Source organism: Orycteropus afer, unplaced genomic scaffold, assembly GCF_000298275.1.
Source record: "Orycteropus afer afer isolate SDZICR_OR568_19922 unplaced genomic scaffold, OryAfe1.0 scaffold00078, whole genome shotgun sequence".
NCBI lineage: Eukaryota > Metazoa > Chordata > Mammalia > Tubulidentata > Orycteropodidae > Orycteropus > Orycteropus afer.
Window position 1 is genome coordinate 2,988,017 of NW_006921665.1, and position 22,941 is coordinate 3,010,957.

The 22,941-nt window shown below is 41.9% G+C and overlaps 1 protein-coding gene across 1 annotated transcript in view; it reads right to left on the reverse strand.

Moving 5' to 3' along the window:
* Positions 1–22,941, reverse strand: part of CLIC6 (chloride intracellular channel 6) — a 129,212-nt gene that overhangs the window by 29,870 nt on the left and 76,401 nt on the right. Inside the window, exons 2-5 of the mRNA XM_042781004.1 lie at positions 12,032–12,141; positions 11,128–11,253; positions 10,007–10,113; positions 9,006–9,187 (exon numbers count right to left, since the gene is read on the reverse strand). Coding sequence (XP_042636938.1) covers positions 9,006–9,187; positions 10,007–10,113; positions 11,128–11,253; positions 12,032–12,141 — 525 coding nt within the window. The remainder of the gene's footprint in view (positions 1–9,005; positions 9,188–10,006; positions 10,114–11,127; positions 11,254–12,031; positions 12,142–22,941) is intronic.

The following is a 22,941-nucleotide window of genomic DNA, read 5'->3' on the forward strand; positions in this document are numbered from 1 at the left end:
CAAAGTATGAATCTAGGAAAATTGGAAGTTGTCAAAAATGAAATGGACCACATGAACATTGATATCCTAGGCATTAGTGAGCTGAAATGGACTGGTTTTGGCCATTTTGAATCAGACAACCATATGATCTACTATGCCGGAAATGACAAATTAAAGAGGAGGAGTGTGGTATTCATCATCACAAAGAATGTTTCAAGATCTATCCTGAAGCACAATGCTGTCAGTGATAGTATAATATCTGTATGCCTACAAGGAAGACAAGTTAATACTACATTCAAACTTATGCACCAACCACCAAAGCCAAAGATGAGGAAATTGAAGATTTTTACCAGTTTTTGCGGTCTGAAATTGACCAAACATGCAATCAGGATGTGTTGATTATCACTGGTGATTGGAATGCAAAGGTTGGAAGTGAAGAAGAGTCACTGGTAGTTGGAAAACATGGCTTTGGTGATAGAAGTAATACTGGAGAACTCATGATAGAATTTTGTAAGACCAACGACTTATTCATTGAAAATACTTTTATTCAACAACATAAATGGTAGCTATACACATGGACTTCACCAGAAGGAGTACACAGGAATCAGATCAACTATATCTGTGGAAAGAGGCGATGGAGAAGCTCAATACCTTCAGCCAAAATAAGGCCAGGAGCTGACTGTGGAACACATCATCAACTGCTCAAATGCAAGTTCAAGTTGAAGCTGAAGACAATTAAAACAAGTCCACGAGAGCCAAAATATGACCTTGATTGTATTTTTCCTGAATTTAGAGACCATCTAAATATAGATTTGATACATTGATCACCAGTGACTGAAAACCAGAGGAATTATGGGATGACATCAAGAACATCATACATGAAGAAGGCAAAAGGTCATTAAAAAAGACAGGAAAGGAAGAAAAGACCAAAATTGGTGTCAGAAGACACTCTGAAACTTGCCCTTGAATGAAAAGTAGCTAAAGAAGATGGAAGAATTGACAGGATAGAAGCGCTGAACAGAAGATTTCAAAGAGCAGCTCAAGAAGACAAAGTCAATTATCATAATGAAATGTGCAAAGACTTGGAGTTAGAAAACCAAAAGGGAAGACCACGTCCAGCATTTCTCAAGCTGCAAGAACTGAGGAAAAAAATGAACCCTTGAATTGTAGTATTGAAAGATTTCATAGGCAATATTTGAATGATGCAGGAAACATCAAAATAAGATGGAAAGAATATACAGAGTCACTATACCCAAAAGAATTGGTAGATGATCACCCATTTCAGGAGGTGGCATAAGATTAAACTTCAATGCGATTGAAGGAAGAAGTCGAAGTTGCACTGAAGGAATTGGTGAAAAACAAGAGTCCAAGAATTGACAGAATTCCCATTGAGATGTTTCAACAAAGAGGTGCTGTGCTGGAGGCACTTACTTGGCTATGCCAAGAGATTTGGAAGACAGCTAACCTGGCCAACTGACTGGAAGAGATCCATATTTGTACCCATTCCAAAGAAAGGTGATCCACAGAATGTGGAAAATATAGAACAATATAATTGATATCACACACAAGTAAAATCTTGCTGAAGATAATTAAAAAATGGTTGCAGCAGTATATGAATATAGAACTTCCAGGAACTCAGGAAGACAGTGAATCAGGGATGTATCCTTCCACTATACTTATTCAATCTGTATGCTGAGCAAATAATCCAAGAAGCTGGACTATATGAAGAAGAGTGTGTCATCAGAATTGGAGGAAGACTTCATTAACAACCTGTGATATGCAGACGACACAACTTTGCTTGCTGAAAGTGAGGATGACTTGAAGCACTTACTGATGAAGATTAAAGGCTACAGTCTGCAGTGTGGATTACATCTCAATATAAAGAAAACAAAAATCTTCACAACTGGACCAATGAGCAGCATCACAATAAATGGAGAAAAGATTGAAGTTGTCAAAGACTTCATATTGTTTGGTTCTACAATCAACGCCAATGGAAGCAGCAGTCAAGACATCAAAAGACATGTTGCATTGGGTAAATCTGCTGCAAAAGACCCTTTCAAGTGAAGAGCAAAGATATCTCCTTGAGGACTAAGATGCACCCAACTCAAGCCATGGTGTTTTCAATCTCCTCATGTGCATGTGAGAGCTGGACAATGAAAAAGGAAGACTGAAGAAGAGTTGATGCTTTTGAGTGGTGGTGTTGGTGCAGAATGCTGAAAGTACCATGGACTGCTAAAAGAACTAACAAATCTGTCCTGAAAGAAATGCAGCTGGGATGCTCCTTGGAAGTGAGAATGGCCAGACTTCTCACATACTTTGGTCATGTTGTCAGAAGGGACTGTTATCTGGAGAAGGATGTTATACTTGGTTAAGTGGTGGTTCAACAACAAAGGGGATGGCCCTCACAAGATGGACTGACACAGTGGCTGCAGTGATGGGCTCAGGTATAGTAGGGATCATGAGCCTGACACAGGACCAGACAATGTTTTGTTCTGTTGTACATAGGGTCGTTATGAGTCAGAGATGACTCGATGGCACATAATAACAACACTGATTCCTGAATATAAAAAATGGGAAATTAATATCTATATTATTATTATCTATACTTCTTCCCATTTCTTTTCCATTATCCCCCTTCTAATTTGTATAGCAATATCCATAATTAATATTCTCTGATTCTTTTGGTAACTGCAATTTCCATTGTTGTTTAGGCTTAGTGCAAGTTTTATATTTAAATGAGTTCTATGTTTATCACAGGAATCCTTGGGTGGTGTCACATTTGGCTGCTAACCCAAAGGTCAGAGGTTCAAGTCCACCCAGAGAAGCCTTGGAAGAAAGGCCTGGAGATCAACTTCAAAAACATCAGCCATCAAAATCCCTATGGAGCACAGCTCTATGCTGACACACTTGGGGTCATTATGTATTGGAATCATCTCAGTAGCAACTGGTTTGGTTTGGGGTTTGCGTTTATCATCACACAGCTTCTTTGTTCCTAGAACTTTATTTTGATTATCATTTTCTTATTTCATCACACAAAAAAAATGATGCAGGAGTGCTTATTTCATTAAGACCAGAAGTCTAGGTAATATTAACAATTTGGCAGATAGAAAATTCTTAGATCATACATCCTTTCCTTTAATTCTGTGTAAATACTAAACCACTGTTTTCTGGTTTTTAATGGGGTCATCAAGATGTATGAGGCCAGTCTGAGTTTTCTCTCTGTGTACACAGCTTTGCTATTTATTGTTGTTATTTTATTACTATTTTGATGCTTAAAAAAAAAAAGCTATTTTTAACTTCAAGTTTCAGTAATTTATTAGAGATGTCTTAATGTGGATTTTTCTGGGACAATATTTTCTTAAACATAGTACAGCCATTGAAACTGGGAGTTCAGGCCATCTTTCAGTCCAAGATAATTTTCCCTTACTTTTTTGTTTGAGCTTTCTTTTTCCTTTCCTGTTCTCCTGTTCTTGCTTATGTATAACTGGGATCTCTCTAATCATTTTTATCTTTTTCTTCTTCTCCATTTGATTTTGGACAATTGTCTCAAGCCTGTCCTCTGAATCCCTGATTAGTTTCTACAGTGTTTATTCTGCTTCTAATTTTATTTACGCAGTTCTCTTATTTGTCTTTTGTCTTTTGGGGGCCACCATGAGTCAGAGTCAACTCAACAGCAGCTGACAACAGCACCAATAAACTTTTTCTTGCACTCTGCCAGTCTTATTTTCACTCCCTTTGTAATATTATCATTTCTGACATCTGTGTCTTGTCTGAGCTTTTGCTCAAAAGGTCCATGTTCTCTGTCATTTATCTGGGGTGAAAAGAAGTATATGTCTGGAATGCTTTTTAATTTTCTGGAGCAATTCTTCATCAGATATGTACTTCCGGTCAACCTCTTGCTTTTTATTTCCTTCCCTTTAACCTTTTCCCTCTTCCATCTCCCTTTTTTTTTTTTTTTTTGTCATCTCTATTTACATAAAGGTCCCACTTAGATTCTTTCTGGTTATTAAAAACTAGTTGCCAGTGAGTTAATTTTGACTAATGGTGATGTCATGTGTGCCAGAGTAGAACTGTGCTCCATAGTGTTATCAATGGCTGATTCTTCAGGAGTTGATCACCAGGCTCTTCTCTGAGGTAACTCTGGGTAAACTCAAACCTCGAACCTCTCAGTTAACAGCCAACGGTTGTCGGACCCGACTCATAGCAACCCCTCCTTGGGTTTCCGAGGCAGTATCACAATGGAAGTAGATTGCCCAACCTTCCTTCCAAGGAGTGGCGGTGGGTTTGAACCTCCAGCCTTCTGGTTAGCAGTCAAGTGCCTTAGGCACTGCGCCACCAGAGCTCCTAGCAGCCAAGCGTATTAACTGTTTATACCACCCAGATCTATTGGACTTATCATTTGCTTCAAAACAAAGTAGGAGGTCTTTGAAAGAATGAGATGGGGGCATTTGGCACACTGATTTGGATATCTATTTTCAAAAACACCTTCTCATCAAACTGCTCTATACTCTGTCCCAGGAGAACATTTCTCTGTTCCCAGCATCTTCCACTCAGAGGTTCACAGATTAGGTAGGAAGTCATCATCGTCAACCTTGGTAGAAAATGAAGCCAGAACAATTTATAGGGAGCTCTGGTGGTGCTCTGGTAGCATAGTGGCTAAGACACTTGCCTGCTAACCAGACGGCTGGTGATTCAAACCCACCAGCCACTCCTTGGAAGGAAGGTTGGGCAATCCTACTTCCGTAGTGATACTGCCTCGGAAACCCAAGGAGGGGTCGCTATGAGTCGGGTTTGACTCGACGGCACATAACAACAACAACAACTGGTGGTGTAGTGCCTAAGGCATTTGACAGCTAACCAGAAGACTGGTGGTTCAAACCCACCAACCACTCCTTGAAAGGAAGACTGGGCAATCTACTTCTGTAGAGATGCCACCTCAGAAATCCAAAGAGGGGTGCTACGGGTGGAATCGAATTGTCGACAGGGAGTTTGGTTTTTTTTTTTTTTTTTTGGTCTCTTAACTGGCTCAGGGATTGTTTCATTTCTCTGCTCATAGCAGCTGCAAAGTAGAATGTCACTTCCCCTCTCTCTTTCCATTCCAGCTCCCTTCCATGCTGTTCCTTTGGAATAAGGATTGGCTCACAAAATGTAAAGATGGTTCCTTTGTCATGTTGCTCCTTCAGAGCTGCCTTCCTGAAGAACTCAGATCAAAAGTGATTCCTCTAGTGATGTTCTTTGCTTCTCCCATGGCTGACTCCATGTTCTAGTGTTCGTACACTGAATCTGAGGTTGAATATTTCAGGACAGTACTATTTGCTGTTAGTGAGATCAGAATCTTACTAAGGACATGGATAAGTAAGTCATGGCTCTGTGGTCCCTCCTACTTCTTAGTCTCTGAGTTAGTGTTTAGTCCCTTTCTAGCTTTATGAAAGATAAAGCTTCTGCACTACTGTTTTCATTTTGTTTTTGATGGGTTTCAGGAAGAGGAATGAAACAAAAATTTCCTTACTCTATCATCTTTACCATATATTCATTTAGACTGATTCTCATTTCCTTTCAGAAGTACTCCATGGAAGGTATATAAGTTGTTTGGAATTTTGAGTGCTCAACATCTTTGAAGGTTTTGCTCCAATTCTTACATTGGGGTCAGGGAAGGGTTGAACTTACCCTGAGGTTAACCCCTCTACTGAAATTTAAAGTAGTATTTTTTTATAGGAGCTAAACAACAGGGAATCAATGTTGAATGACCAGGATATTTATCTTGCTCCTCACCAATCTCCATCAACTTTGCAATGCTACACTATTCATTTAAAAAAGAAAGAAAAAAAGAAAGAAACCTTTGTCATTGAGTTGGTTTTGACTCATGGAAACTCCATGTATTTCAAAGGACAACTGCACTCCATGGCTGTAATTTTTTGGAATTAGATTGCCAAGACTTTCTTTTTCTGAGATGCCTCCGGGTGGATTAGAACCACCATCCTTTCAGGTAGTAGCCAAATGCTTAACTGTTGACATCACCAAGGATCCTACTCTAGTCATAGAAACGACTAAAAACATCCACTAAAAGTGGTGTTTTCTGTTGCCTCATATGCATGTAAAAGCTGGAAAATGAATAAGGAAGACCAAAGAAAAGCTGATGCCTTTGAATTGTGTGGTATTGGTGAAGAATACTGAAAATACCATGGACTGCCAGAAGAATGAACAAATCTGTCCTGGAAGAAGTGTAGCTATGGTGCCCCTTGGAAGTGAGAACTGACAGACTTCATCTCATGTACTTTCATCATGCTGCCAGAAGGGGCCATTCCCTGGAGAAGGATATCATGCTTGGTAGAGGGTCAGCAAAAAAGGGGAAGACCCTCAATGAGATGGATTGACACAGTGGCTTCAAAGATGGGCTCAAGCACAGCAAGGATTGTGAGGATGGTGCAGGACTGGGCAGTGTTTCATTCAGTTGTATATAGGGTCGCTATTAGAGCCAACTCAATGGCACCTAACAACAACAAAAGTGACTAAAGGGAAGTAGTAGTTCAGTGGTAGAATTTTTGTCTTCCACCCAGAGACATTTCACACAGGTCCAGTTTCCAGCCAATGCACCTCATATGCAGCAACCACCTATCATCTGTCAGTGGAGGACTGTATGTTGTTGTGATGCTGAATAGGGTTCAGTGGAGCCAGAGTAAGGTGGGCTAGGAAGAAAGACCTGCAATCTACTTCAAAAATCAGTCAGTGAAAACCCTATGTATCACAATTGTCTGATCCCATTGTGCATGGGGTCACCATGAATGGGTGAGTGATTCAATGGTAGCTGACAACAGAAACAACAACAATACCTTAGTCAGTGGCAACTAAGGTGTCAGTATGTGAGACCACCTGCCTTGAAATCCAGGGGTCACCCCCAGAACAAAATGATTAACTCAAAACACAACTATATAAATATCTTGTTGGAAAATGTTTCAAAAAGTTAACAGGGGTTGCAATGTTTTCATTACTTTCAATTCCAGGGCACTGATAAAGTTATTAAAGAGAACATTAATTTGAGGGATTAGCAGTATCTTTAAGGCTTGCATTTCATGTTGGTAGCCCTGGTGACTCAAGCCAGATTTGGTGCTCTGTCTTCCACAACAGTGAAGAGGGAAGAAAGAACCTAGGAGAAAGGATTGGGAAGGAAAGAAAGAAGAGGGAAAAACTGTAAGAAGAGAAAGACAACTCTACAGTGTGGAGTCACCAAGGGCAACTGGGAGCCCACCACAGCTTCAGCATCACAGGTAGTGTGAACTAAGTTTGCAATTTCTAAATGTCAATTAAATGTGTATGACAACACAGTCTTGGCTTGTATTTTCCTATGTCTTTATGCCCCATCTCCCCTACTCTTATACCAAGAACCTGGCTCTGAACATGGTAGGATTTTTAATAATCAAGATGTCCCAGAGCTTGGGGCTACTGAGGGCCAAGAACATAGCAAGAATTATAATAAGAATAATAAGAATTAATATCTATAAGGAATAGGAAGGCTGGGAGCACTGATGAGAGTCAGCAGCAACTAAGGTGTCAGTATGTGAGACCATCTGCCCTGAAATCCATGGGTCACTCCCAGAAGTTCTGATTTAGTAGGTTAAGGGATAGACTGGGGAGAGGGCACATTTCTAAAAATCTCTCCAAACAATTCTTGTGCCTATTAACATTGGAGAACCACTGGTCTGTTGGTGGCATTAGGTGTCATCAAGTAGGTTCCAAGCATGATATTCTTCTCGAGGCAATGGTCCCTTCTGACAACATGACCAAAGTACGTGAGATGAAGTCTGGCCATTTTTGCCTCTAAGGACCATTCTGGCTGGATTTCTTCCTGGTTGTTGTTAGTTGTCATCAAGTTGGCTCTAATTCATGGTGACCTCATATACAACAGAAGAAAATGTTGCCAATCTTCGCAATCGTGGATATGTTTGAGTCCATTGTGACCACTGTGTAGTTTGAGTGTCTTCTAACCTAGGGAGCTCATCTTCCAGCATTACACTCAACTATTATGTGATCATAAGGTTTCCGTTAACTAATTTTCAGAAATAGATTGCCAAGTCTTTCCTCGTAATCTGTCTTAGTCTGGAAGCTCCACTAATACCTGTCCACCATAGGTGACCCTGCTGGTATTTGCCATACCAGTGGCACAGCTTTCAGCATCATAGCAACACTGAAGTTATCACAGTATGACAAACTGACAGATAGGTGTCAGAGAGGCCTAGGGAGTCTTTAAGTCCAATATCTGGGAAGACTGGACACCAAGTCTAGTAGAGTCCCAACCAAGTAGCTGTCAACTGCTTCCTACCTAACCCAACTGAGTCAATTCTGACTCATATTGACCCCATAAAACAGACCAGAATCGCTCCATAGTATTTCCAAGAGTGTAAATCTTTACAGAAGTAGACTGCTTTATCTTTCTCCCATGAAATGGCTAGTAGGTGCGAACCACCAATCTTTTGGTTAGCAGCTGAGTACTTTAAGAGTACTTTAACCACTGCACCACCAAAGATCATTATAATTGCTCCCTAACTGTGGAGAAATTATGTTAAGCGTTGACAGGACACCATTCTGTCATCTCTAGGAAGGGCTATGTGTATCCCAGAAATCACTCACAATTGACTATGTTCACATTTTAAAGTTCCTAGATTCCACCCATCATCTCCAAGCCTCAAGCATAAAGTGCCAAGTTAAACGAACATAATCCCTCAAGTTGCTTTTGTGTAACTTTGTTTTAGACTAAGGGTGAAGTATGGAGGCTTGGAAAAGGAAGCAGAAGAGATAGAGGGACTAGAGTCAAGTTCTCAGGCACTTCTTGAGAAGACCTGAATCCTTTCCTTCTATGTATCTGAAACTTGGACCTGTGGCTTGGTTGTCACAAACAGAAACAAGTAAGCATTTTAAATTCAAGACTTCACAATTTAGATTGTTTAAATGTCTGGCTGAGACACAAGTCAAAACAAAATAAAACAAAGCCCCATTCATGTGCTCAGCACACACTAGGAGGAAGGGCCAACCTTAATAATATGAAGCTTGGGTAAGAGGTTGCAGTCTGCTAAGGTGAGCTCATCCCCATCCAGGAACTTCCTTCCAGAAACAGTGATGTCCTCAGTGCTGTAGGCATCTATTTCATCAGGCAGAGGGCTACTTAGGTAATTATCCAGCTTCTTCAGGGCCTTCAGTAGGTTTTTCTCATAAACTGAGACAGAAAAGCAAAAAATTACTGAGCTATGCCATGCAAGGTAGGGTCATGTTTCTCTAGATGTGGAGGAAGGAGATGGGTTCCCTTTTTTATTGAGATGTGGACAGGCAGCAGCGGGGTGTTGGGAAGGATGGATGTGGATTTAGAAGCTCTAAAAAAAAGGACTCATTCCTCACTGGAAAATAATTCTGCTGTCCACATAGCATTGCTACTTATAAAACTTATTTGTTGATTAAAAATGTTTCTTGAAATTCTCAAATAAGGTGGACACTGGCAGAGGCATCATTTAAAACAATTCTGAGGGTATAGTCGGGAACACCTAATGGTAATCATTTCCCTCTTAAAAATATCATTTTATGGGTTATTGGTTTCTTAAAAGTCATGTCCAGATCCCAGGTTAGAATTTCTTTATTCTTTTTTCTAGATATACATCTTTAAAAAAAAGTTGTGGTCAAACCAACTCCAAATCATGGTGTCCCTATCAATGTCAGTGCAGAGCTGTGCTGCATAGGGGTTTCAGTGGCTGATTATTGGAAATAGATCACCAGGTCTTTCTTCCAAGGGGCTTCTAGGTGAACTGGAACCTCCAACCTTTTGGTTAGCAGCTGAGCACTTAATGCATGCATTCATGAAAAAAAATATTGGCTAGATAGATTTTCCCACATGTGGCCTTTGTACCACCCAGGGACTCCCGATTCCCCTCTCCACCCTCTGTCAAATGAGTCAGAATTTCTGATATCATATAAGAAGCTGCAGTAGAGGCCATGTGGAAATTCCTTTTGAAAACAGGAAACAGGATGAGGGAGAAGTACTCACTGTCATTTGCATCCTTCTTGGTATTTTTTATAAATGCGGAGAATTTTGCAAAGACATCATTTCCTGCAGAGTTAGATTCAGGATGTTGGGTCCCCAGCTTAGGATACCTGGAAAAGTTCAAATTTGGAATATCACAGATAAGCAGTATTTTACTTGTGATGATATAATTGAGAGAAAAAGAATCATGTGGGAGACCTGGGATTGAGTCCCAGCCAGTACACCTCACGTGCAGCCACCACCTGTCTGTCAGTGGAGGCTTGTGTGTTGCTATGATGCTGAACACATTTAAGCAGAGCTTCCAGGCTAGGCCAGAGTAGGAAGAAAGGCCTAGTGATCTACTTCTGAAAATCGTTCATTGAAAACACTGGGGAACACAATCGTCCTATCCTGTTGTGCATGGGGCCACCATGTTCTGAAGTAACAATCTAAAAGGAAAGGCACTGGACCAAGGGTTTCAGTCCTGCCAGTGACCATTCTGTGACATGGGGTCCCACCTGCCTTGCTTGTATCAGTTTCCTCCCTACTAAAATGAAAGTGATGTGCTAGAAAGGTTGCTTTCAGGTCCCACAGTCCATGGTGCTGTGTCCTAACATACTCTTTTGTCTTTCAGCACTGTACCTAAAATCAGTAAAACCAGTTGCCATGGAATTGGCATGGCGAACTCATGCATGTTGGAATAGAACTGTACTCCACAGGTGTTCAGTGGCTGATTTTTCATAAGTAGATCACCAGGCCTTTCTTGTGAGGTGCCGCTGAGTGGACTCAAGTCTCCAAACCTTTTGTTAGTAACTGAGCATGACACTTAGTAACACTTGCACCGCCCAGGGACTGCAGCATACCTAAGAAATTGCTAATCTATAGACCAACCCACCTCCTCCTCACTTCCTGCCATCAAACCCTAATTGCCAAACTGCAGATGCAGAGCAAAGAAATTCAGGCCACCTTAACTCAAGTGTTCTAATCTTGAGCTGTGTTTTCTGCGGTTCACCACTGATGTGGCTAAGGAAGTCAGTGCATGGGCCCCAGGAAACCAAACATACAAAGCCAAAAGCTCTAGAATTGTCTTTTAAGAGGGGACAGAGTGACGAGCAAGTTGTGAACACTGGTTTTAGGAGGCCTACCTCGGGGGAGCTAACTTCTCCTCTAAGAATTCCTCGATCTTATTCACATCTGTCTTGACTTCACCATCAAAAGTCATAAAAGGAGGATTGGTTCCAGGTGCCAAGTTCTGCAGGTCTGCCGGCTTCCTGGGAGGACGTAAGCAGCAATGTTTCTAGGCAGGCCCTGCATTTGGATTCACTTCCAACGTTTAGTCATGCCCTCCCCAATTTAAGAGAAATAACCCTCGAGAATTTAAAAATAGATTGTGGGTTTACAAAATGTTTTACTGGTAATGAGAGTAAAGGTATTTGTGAAAAATGTATAGGCTGGATTCTTTCCTGTGTGGCCCCAGCTCTGGATAGAGAGGTGAGTAATGAATGCTCTAAGAGTTCTCAGCCAGCAGAGATACTCATTTAGGTTTCTGAGATGTGCACAGTTGACCAGCAACTGGGAGAGAAGCTTCCTCATGCTGCTCCCAGACCCTCCTCATTAAAGATTACATCCCATCCCATACTGTAATGATGCTGTGGGTCCACAGTGAGTTTTAATTCAGGCTCCTGACCAAGAAGAGACATTTTTGCCATGGTATAGCACATGGGTCCTACAGGTGTATGTATGGGGGCACACAATCGTGTGCAAGAGTATGTGGTATGTGCATGTATGTGTGTATTCACGTGTGAAAGTGGTAATATGTACATGCATATGTATCCATGTGCATGTGTATATGTGGTGTGTGTATATGTATGTGTGTGGATGTGTGGTGTATGTTCATGTACATATGTGGGGGATGTGCCTGCGTGTGTGTGGTATGTATGATGTGTGTGTGGATGTGGGGTGTGTGGATATGTGTGTGTATGGATATAATGAATGTATGTGGAGGATATTAGGTACAGTCAGTTCAAGAATGTAGAAGCCTTATCTTACCTTTTCAAGTCCACTGTGGTAACATTAAATACAACTCCCTTTAGCCAGAGAATCATAAAGAGACGCTGAGAAAATGGGCAATTTCCAATGCTCTCACCATCATAACCAGCCTACAAGATGAAAAAAAAAAAATTATCTGAACAAATCTCACAATTGTAAATGCCAGATTCCACAAAACACACACAATTTTTATTCATTTTTATTAATGGTTAAGGAGCTCTGGTGGCATAGTGCCTAAGGCATTTGATTGCTAACCCAGAAGGTTGGTGGTTCAAATTCACCAGCTATGCCACAGAGGGAAGACGGGCAATCTACTTCCATAAAGATTTACTGCCTCAGAAACCCAAAGGGGGTAGCTATGATTTGGAATCAACTAAATGGCAGTGAGTTGTTTGTTTTTTTTTTTTTTTTTTGAGTGAACTGTGAATTTGACCTTGTTTGGAAATAGAGTCTGTGAAGATGTCAACAGAGGTCATACTAGAGTTAAGTGGGTCCCAATCCAATATTAGTGATGTTGTAGTACAAGAGAAGAGACACAAAGACAGAGGGAAGATAACCACATGAACATGGAGGCAGAGATGAAAGTCATGCATCTATATAAGCCAAGGCTTGCCAACCACCACCAGAAGCCGAGAGAGAGACATGGAACAGAGTCTCCCTCAGATCTCTCAGAAGGATTCAACATGGCCAATACCTGATTTCAGATTCCCAGCCTCCAGAACTATAAGACAATAAATTTCTGTTCTTACGACCACCTAATTTTTCATACTTTGTTACGGCAACCCTAGGAAACTAATATACATTGTTTTGCAATTCCTGGCAAGCAGAGTGGTGGAATCAAAGCCAACAAAAGAAGTTCTAAACCTTTTCTTTCTCATCCTATCTTTCCCTGCTCCACAAATCTCTACTAGGTTTTGGTGCTAATAAAATTCCACCAAAAAAGCAAGAAGATGGCTTGGACATATGCAGCCAGACTTCATGACATAAAAAGATACACACAGTCACGTTCAACACATGAAGTCCATGTTTGCTGCATGTAATTAAAGAAAGTTGAGAGGAAAGCATTCTATAATCTGAACAACAGAAGCATACAACACAGAAAACGAGCTGCTTATTTAGGAACTAAAGAAAGGAAAAAGGATGGCTCAAGGAAGCTGAATAATCTAAGAGATGCTTCAGAGAGCTGGTTCTCTGATGTTAGTGTTCTTCAGAGTCACTTGGAGAGGTTGTTACTAGTGCAGAGATGCTACTACAAATTAAGAGGATAAAAAACTGACAATCCAGTTTTAAAGACAATTGATCAGCCTCTGCATGAAAGAGAAAGGAACTCCAAGTAGCACATGAAAATTTCTTAACATCATTAGTCAGCAAGACAATACAAATTAAAACCACAGGAAGATACTACTGCCTACCTATGAAAATGGTTAAACATTATGTCTGATAATACCAAGAGTTGACAAGAATGCAGAGCAGCTGAAATTTCCATTTGTTGTTAGCAAGGGTATATAATTGGTACAACTACCTTGAAAACTCTGACAATTATTTATCAAAGCTAAAAATACATTTACCCTATGACACAGCGATTCCATTCCCAACAGAAATGAATACTTATGGCCACCAAATGGCACTTACACAAATGCTCATAGCAGCTGTATTATAATGCCAAAACTGGAAACAACTCAAACAACCATCGTAAGTTGTTATATATTCATAAAGTAGGACACTACACCATAATGGAAAATAACTAGTACTACTACAAGCAGGGGGAGCTCTGGTAGTGTAGTGCCTAAGGCACTTGACTGCTAATCAGAAGGCTGGCGGTTCAAACCCACCAGCCACTCCTCGGAAGGAAGACTGGGCAATCTACTTCCATAGTGATACTGCCTCGGAAACCCAAGGAGGGATTGCTGTGAGTTGTGTCTGACTCGACGGCACATAACAACAACAACAACAACTACAAGCAGGAAGGTTGGGCAATCTACTTCCGTAGTGATACAGCCTCGGAAACCCAAGGAGGGGTCACTATGAGTCAGGTCCAACTCCACAGCACATAACAACAACAATACTACAGGCAACAATATGGAAGATCCTCATGTACATAATGCTGAAAGAAGCACTGGTGGCACAATCATGAAGTGCTTGGCTGCTGAGCAAAAGGTTGGTAATCTGAACTCACTCAGCAGCTCCATGGGAGAAAGACTAGTTGATCTGCTCCTGTAAAAATCACAGCCTAGAAAACCCTATCGGGAAGTTCTACTCTGTCATATGGAGTCCCTATGAGTCATAAACTGACTAGATGGCATCCAACAACAACAACACTGAAAGAAACCAGACTCAAAAGTCCTATATAGTTCAATGTCAAATAAGCTCTAACACAGATAAACTTCTTATGGTGATGGAAATTAGAACAGAGGTTGCCCTGGAAGGTGGGTATTATCTGGAATGGGCAGGAGGGAGGCTTCTGGGAGTGGAAAACCAAAAACACCAAACTCACTGCCATAGGGTCAATTCCAACTCATACTGAGCCCCAGTGGGTTTCTGAGATGGTAAATCTTTACAAAAGTAGATTGGCCCATCTTCTTTCCATGTAGTGGTTAGTGCGTTTGAACTGCCAACCTTCTGGATAGCAGTCAAATGCCTTAAGCACTACGCCACCAGAGCTCCCTAATACACATAAAAGGGTACCAATAGATCCAGTTAACTGAATTCAGAGTCCCCTAAGTGCTGGGCCCAAGGAATTGGTGGTCTAATAGTGAAATTATTGCTCTACCAATGCATCTCATGCACAGTCGCCACCCATCTGTTAGTGGAGGCTTCCATGTTCTATGATGCTGAACAGGTTTCACCTGAGCTTCCAAACTAAGATGAACTAGGAAGTAATCTACTTCTGAAAATCAGCCAGTGAAGACCCTATGGATCACAATGGTCTCATCTGCAACCAGTCATTAGGATGGCACAGGACAAGACAATATTTTGTTCCGTTGTACATGGGGTCACCATGAGTTGGGGGTCAAATATAGGGCAGCTAACAATAAACTCTGGGCTCATGCTTCCCACCAACCCTACCTTCCAGCCCCTCCAGCTCTCCCTTCCTCACTCTGGCATTGATTTGCTTCTCTAGCTGCCAGAGGGAAGGGTCTGAGATGTCCCCCCTGCTGAAGTCTGTAAAGTTGTTAGGGGGTTGAGGGCTAGGGAAGTGGACAACATGACCCAACATCCAAGGAGTTGTAACAACTGCCCTGCAGTTAGCCCTGAAAGAGCATTATCCTCCCCACCAAGGCCATTCTCCACCTTGGGGTTCCAACACCTTCCAGCCCACAGAACTGAGCCATTTTGAAATCAGACTCAAAGGAATCCTCTGTAATTCAATGAAGTTCAAACGCAGGGCCCTTTCTCTATGGTTATCATGCCCTATCTCCTCCTCCTCTTGTTCTGGAGCAAAACAGCAGAGCTGAATGATAGAGGATCCCCAGTGGTCTGCTGCTTTGGAACCCTTTTCAATCACAGATCTGCAGGTCTGGGCAAAGTTAGACAAAGAAATGGGGGGAGATGAAAGCACAGGGACACAAAGCCACATATTTCAGCCAGTCCCGACTTGCTCTGCAGCTTTTAAACTTCTTATTTTCATAGTAGTTATTCTAAGCACAGTAAAGTCTAAAGTAAGTTCTGCAGGACTGCTGCAACTGTTCTGTTTCTCTAGCACTCATCCCGCTAACTTTTGGGATCCTGTTATAAGTCATTCCAAATGTGGCCAAATCCCCACTGAGCACCCTGCATTCTTCACCATGTCCAGGTGTCTCGATAAAGCTCACCTTGACAAAGAGCTCTACACCTGGGAAGGGGCCTCTCCTCCGCAACCTGAAGCTGCCCTCTGTGGCATCTGCAGGAGAGTCATAGTGCACAGGGCTCTCTGCTTTGCTCTGTCTCTTGAACAATCTCAAAGTGGGTATCAGCTCAGTGTTTTCCCTTGAAGTTGTTCTTCTCGCCATTTCCTGACTCCTGCCAGATACTTCTTTTAAGGAGGTGGGAACAATTTAAAAAAAAAACAAAAAAAAAAACCTGCCTTTGTTCTCAGGCTTTGTAAAAACACTTCAACTTCTTAAAAGCCTCCTTCCCAAAACTGCAGCTGGGATGAAACATCTGGCTGGAGGATGACACAATGGTCAACATGGTCACAGCACCCACAGTTCAGAAGACAGTGACGAAAGCTGCTATTGTACACCCCCCACTGTGTGGCCTGACAGTCGTAGAGTTCCAATCCCACATGGCAAATGGACCGAAGGCTGTTCAGCATTTCAGAATTATCTGGCTGCCACAACTGCCAATAAAATAGGATTTACATATCCAGTGTTGCCTCATCTTAAATTGCTCTAAAAAAATGTTTCTGTCTCGGGTCTGTTGTAAATGATGGGGTTACAGGAACATGGTGGGAGTGGGAGTGACTAGGACGCCTTCCTGCCTAATTTTATTACTTTAATGTGCTTCAGTGCTGGAATGTGCCAAAAAAACTGAAGGCTAAGTACACCATCTCCATAGCACATGATTGAGCAATAATGGGAGAGTATCGTCTTGGTCAGATTCATTAACCAGATGAGATGATGGGATAAATACACATATATTAGGAGTGAAAAACTGACACCACCACTATAATTGAGATGTTTTATCATATGAAGTTTTATTTTCCAATGCTGATAATTCTCCCAGGCTAATTAGATGTTGGGCTTAAAATTTCTCTGCAGGGTTCTCAGCCTCCAGGGGAAATTTTTTTACGTATACATTCCTGGTAAAATCAAATTAAGCAGTTAGAAGGATCAGAGTGATTTTTTTTTCTAGTAAATTCCTAGGCATTTGGGTAACATAGAATTGTATATTTGCCCTTCAGATGCAACTTGTTGAGCTCTTATGATGATAATACTCAAAAGAAAAACACTAGGGGCTCTGACAGGTTTCATAAAATTCTGTTTACAACTGGTACTAGCTTCAGACTTTGAGAATGTTGATAATTCTGCTTGGTCAGCCAGAACCCACCTCCCCATTACAGTAGTTTATCTGAGTTCTAAGGGTACAAATGTTGCTATGAAGGTAGCTATTCCTCTTCACCACCAAACACTAGTTGCCATCAAGTCTATTCCGATTCATGGCAACCCCATCTGTGTCAAAGTTGAGATGTGCCATAAAGAAGGCGTGGTGGCTTTTATTTGCGAGGCACTGAGTTTACGATAATGGTGGTGAAATATTTTGGTAAAGGATGGAATAATGGTGACACAACATGAAAACTGTCATCAATGTGCCTGAGCTGTAAATGGGGAAGTTGTTATGTTGGCAAATGTCTTGTTGTTTATGTTGTCACCAAAAAAAAAAAGTAAAAAAGAAAAATGAAAAGAAAAGGCACGGTGGGGGAAGCATCTGACCTCCTCCAATTTCAGAAGGGGGAGAGAGAATCACCATCAGCGTCAGCCCAAAATTGATTCCTATGAGGCTGAGATCAGACACACCTCCTCTCTCTAACCCTTTTACCAATTCTGACACCAGCTGTCCCTCCCATTGCATTCTCTACTTCTCTACTGGGTTTGATGCTTCATTGTATTGGTCACACAGAACTTGTGGACTATACTTATAGTTAAGGGGTTTCTTAGGGAAGTAACAGGTTACAGTTCAGGTCCAGGAATGCTCAGGATGTACAGTTTTTTACCAGGACAGCCTCCTCTCAGCATCCCTGCAGGAAGGCCTCTCACTGGCCCTTGGCCTCTGCCCTGTTCAGGCAAATGTTACAAAGCTCTTTTAGCTCTGCCAATAAGTGCTTGGAGGCACCCCACTCTACCAGCAAGTCTCGTGCCTGAAGGCATTCAGCTCTCTTGCTCTGTGGGTCAGCACACCCACCACACCATCTTCTGTCAGTATCCTGATTTTGTTGCCTCTGCTGCTGCCATTTCACTCCCAGTACTTCTTGCCATCTTGCATTGTCTCCAGTGTTACAGCTCTTGCTCTCTCTCACTCTGTTTTTCCTAGGTCTAGGAGGATTTAAGCATATGGATCTTGGGTCAAAAAGACATGCTTCACTCCTAGTTCTTCTTCATGTTGGTGAGGCCCCACCTTTACCTCTCTGGGATGGCTCATTTTAAACCTAGTGGGATGGCAAAACTAACCAATCCCCTCATTAGGGTTCCATACATCTTATCTGCATGGTTCCACCCCACACAGGGGCCAAACCCATTATTTACATTATTAGCAAGTTCGATATCCAATCCCATTTGTGGGACACAGGCACCTCATCTGCATAGTCTCACCCAGTCACTTAGTGGAAGTTACAAAGACTATGGCTAGAAGAGTCATAGTAAGCAATTCACTGCACTTCGTATGTTCCACAGGGTTTTCAATGCCTGATTTTTCAGGAGTAGACTGCTAAGCCTTTCTTCTGAGGTGCCTCTGGGTAGACTTCAACCTCCAATCTCTTGATTAGCAGTTGAGTGCATTATTACCCATTTGTACTACCCAGGGGCTCACCAGTTGCCACTGAATTGATTCCTATTCATGGCAACCCCACATGCATCAGAGTAGAACTATACTTGGTAGGGTTCTCAGTGGCTGATTTTTCTGCAGTAGATTGCCAGATCTTTCTTCTGAGGCACCTCTGGGTAGATTAGACTAGAACGTCCACTCTTGCAATTAGCAGCAGAGTACATTAACCGTTTGTACCACTAGGGCCTCCTCTCTTCACCACAGACCCTGTTTAAATTACAGCCTTTACCACTTATTCCTTTCATATTTATTCTATTCAGATTTGTGAGGTAAATATTTCTGGTAACGTCATTTAGCATGTTTTCCTTCAGGCTAATGATCTCTCCAATTCTAGGCTGGAGTTATACGTAAGCGGTAACATTCATACTGCCACCTTCCACTAAAATTACTCCCTGCCCCACTGAAGCCTTAGAAGAATCATACGGACCCCTGACATCCCTGGTATGATATTCTTGGTGGTTCCTCAGGCTCCTCTGACTTGGATCTCCTCAACACACTGCCCTCTCCTTCCCACCAGAGCAGGCCACATACTCACTACCATGATTCCCAGCTCTCAGGGTCTGCTCTTCTCTCTAGAAAATGCTGTGTGTGCCTAAATGGCAAATATATTCTCTAAAGTAAGTATGTTTCTTTCTCTATACAAATAGCTCCAAAAAAAAAAAAAAAAATGGAGGAAGCTGATGAGAAGATGTGGAGAGAAACATCCTTGAGTGGTGCACATAGTTGACATACTCTGCTATTAACCAGAAACTGGAGGTTTGAGTCCACCCAAGGCACCTCAGAAGAAAGGTCTTGTGAACTACCAATGTAAAACCAACCATTGAAAACCCTAAGGAGTACTATCCTATTCTGACACACATGGGGTCACCATGAGTCAGAGTCAACTTAACAGTAATTGTTTTTTGTTTGTTTGTTTGTTTGTTCTGGAGTGAAGATATAGAAAGAGGTAATAAATTGGTAATATCCCAGTCACAGTCATTCCTTGTCTAACTGGCTTTCTACCAATGTGGTCAGACTTATATTTTGTGTGCAGGGAAGAATTCCACTCCCTGAAGAACACCAGGAAAGACTTGTGTAGTCTGGGTAGAGTGGACTTGGGGAAGGTGGCTAATTTGGCCCCATCACAGGGATATAGAGGAAGTCAGTGAGTAATGATGAGTCTGCTCCATTTTCAACACCCCAGAGGGACTTTTAGGGGGAATAAAAACAGTAGCTGATCAGAAGAGGCAGGGAATAGGAGAAAGAGTTTGATGTGGGCAGCCATGGGCAGACACCAGAGAGTTCCTTCTCCTCAGAGAGCAACAGTGTGGCCAAAAGAACCAGCCAGAAATACTCCTCCATTGGCAGCTGACCCAACAGAAGGCTGGATGCAGTGGGGCCAGAGAGAAAGAGTTAAAGCAAACCAGATGGGAGATGACTACCTCCCTCCAAGTTCCACCTACAAACTTCCCTGAATTCCTCCTCAACTCCTTCCCTGAAAGCCCAATTGCTTCACATGGTTTGGGAAATGGCAACTGAAAACACATGGTACGGCCAAGGACAAAGACCTTGACCTTTCAAGCCTGTATGAGTTTCCTAGGGGTGCCATAATAAAGTACCACAAACTGGGTGACTTAAAGCAACAGAAATTTATTCTCACAGTTCTGGAGGCCAGAAATCTGCAACCACCATGTTGGCAAGGCCATGCTCTCTCTGAAGGCTCTCTGAAGGCAATCCTTTGCCTCTTCCTAGCTTCTGGTGGTTCCTGGCATTCCTTGACATGTAGATGCATAACTCTGTCCTCTGCCTCCATCTTCACATTGCCACCTTCCCTCTGGCTCTGGGTCTCTTTTCCTCCTTTTATGAAAATGCTAGTCATATAAGATTAGGGTCCACTCTAATCCAGAATGACCTCATTTTAACCCAACTGATAACATCTTCAAAGACCCTATTTCCAAACATGGTCCATTCACATGTACTGGGAGTTATGACTTCAACATACCTTTTTGAAGGACACAGTTTAACTCATAGCAGAGTTATGAGTTAAATTGTGATAATAAGTGCAGTAAGCAATCAGTCCTCCCCAAATTCCTCTTACTTTCTTTGGCCTTGATGAGTGTTCTGGAGTTTCCTTCTCTTAGCACATACAATCTTATCTGTACATATAAATAATTCTATAGTTTAATGAACAGCCCCTCTTTGAAGTATCAGCTATAAACTCAATCTAGAGAGAGTCTGAAGTTATGAACAACTGGCACTTGATATGTGGGATACCTTGTCTTTTAAAAAAGAGAACTGCCTTGCCATCCACCAGGTCTCTGCATGGAGGCTTGCCATTACTGCAGGTCAGGAAAATTGCCATTCCCGGGAGATGCTTAGGGCCACTCCAACTGGGCCTGCTATTTCTTCCATGAGGAAGCAAGTAGGAGATCTGGGGTCTACTCTAACCTTCATTATGGTGATTATCTGGAGTTGGGGGCCCATCTTCCTTTACTGGGTGGCTCCCATAGGCCCTGGTAGATTTCTAGGCGTATAAAAAACACTAAAAAATATTGATTGGGGGCCTAGATCTAATGACTCTGATGTGCTAGTAACTCAGAAAAAAATGTTCCACTGCCTCTCCCTGCTTTCTTTTTTGGGCCAATATCCATGAACTTTGTCCTCATCAGCAGCTCACAAATTCTTACTACTAAGAGATCACCCATGTGAAAGGAAGGACAATGTACCAAAAGTGAGTGATTAACATGGTGGCATTGAGGAAGAGAAAGATGTAGAGAGGTACATAGGAGGTAAGACAGCAAAGATGAACCCTTTTGCATGTACAGTACTGTGTTGTCAGTGATGGCAAGCATTGGTGGATAGATGGGTGGACATGCTGAATGATCAGGTATATTTAGGCAGGGGGGATTGTGCCCACAACTATGTGTAGAGCTGGCAGACAATGTTTCTACAAGTGTATTTGTATCTGCCATAGAATGTTTAGGTGTATAGTAGAGCTGACAAGGAACAAGGTTGTGGTGGCTTCTTGGCCACAGCCAGCTACTCTGAGGGAGCAAGCAATTGGACCTGTGGGCTGAGAGGATCTGTGGGCTCAGGACCATGGTCACAGTGGACATCAAACTCAATTGGCGTAACATACTACACAAAAACTTTGTTCTACATTCCACTTTAGTGAGTAGCGACTAGGGTCTTAAAAGCTTGCAAGCAGCCATCTAGATGCAACGATGGGTCTCTCCTCATCCAGAGCAAAGAAGAATGAAGAAAATCAAAGATGGATGGGAACAATTAGTCCAAGGAACTAGTAGACCATGTGATCTTCAGCTATATGACCATGAGACTGGATGAACTAGATGGTGCCTGCCTACCACTATCAACCACTCAGAGGGGAATCCATGCAGGAGATACTGAATAGAATGGGTGAACAATGTGGAACAAAATTCAAAATCATAAAAAAAAAAAAAAAAAGACCAGACTTGCTGGTCTGATAGAGCCTAGAGAGACCCCTGAGACTATGGCCCTTAGTTACCCTTCAGATCTGGAACTGAACTCACTCCTGTGACTTTCAACAGAACATAGACAGGCATATGGGGTAAACATTTACATCAGGTAGATACATTCCTTGGAGTGATCAATCATGGAAGAACAGAAAGCAGTGTTGGCACAGGAGATAGCTCGGGGGATGGGAGTGCATGGGAGGGAAGGACACAAGGAAGACGTAACTACAGAGAGGAAGAGGGAAGAGAGCTGTTACATTGTGGGAAATTGTACTCCATGTCATGAAACAAAATGTGTATGATCTGCTGTATGGAAAACGAGTTTGCTCTGTAAACTTTGACCAAACCACAATAAAAATTAAAAAAGAAAAAGGAAAGAGAGAGAGATTACCCATGAAGACTAACATTTACTGGGAGGGAAGAGAATAGAAGGTAGGTTAGAGAGAGAGGAATCCAGGGTGGTGCAAATAGTTCCCACTAACCAATAGGTTGGTGGTTCAAATCCACTTATAGGCACCTCAGAAGAAGTCATCTACTTCCAAAAAGCCAGCCATTGAAAACCCCATGAAGCACAGTTCTACTCTGATACACACAGAATCACCATAAGTCAGTGTCAACTCAACAGCAACAGTTAGAGAGAAGGGGGAGTAGCCTAAAATCACTAACAAAAACATTCTCCCCAAGCCACTTATTTGTTAGTGGCCTCCTAGTCGAATGATTATGACTTAAAATGCAATATTTAAATATACCTGGGACTTCTGACTTTTAATAAATTTATTCTGAAAAGTTCTGAACATTTAAAAATATATATATTGTCCTTCTATCTACCTCAGTGATAGGATAATATCCATACGCCTACAAGGAAGACCCGTTAATATGACTGTTATTCAAATTTATGCCCCAACCACCAAAGCCACA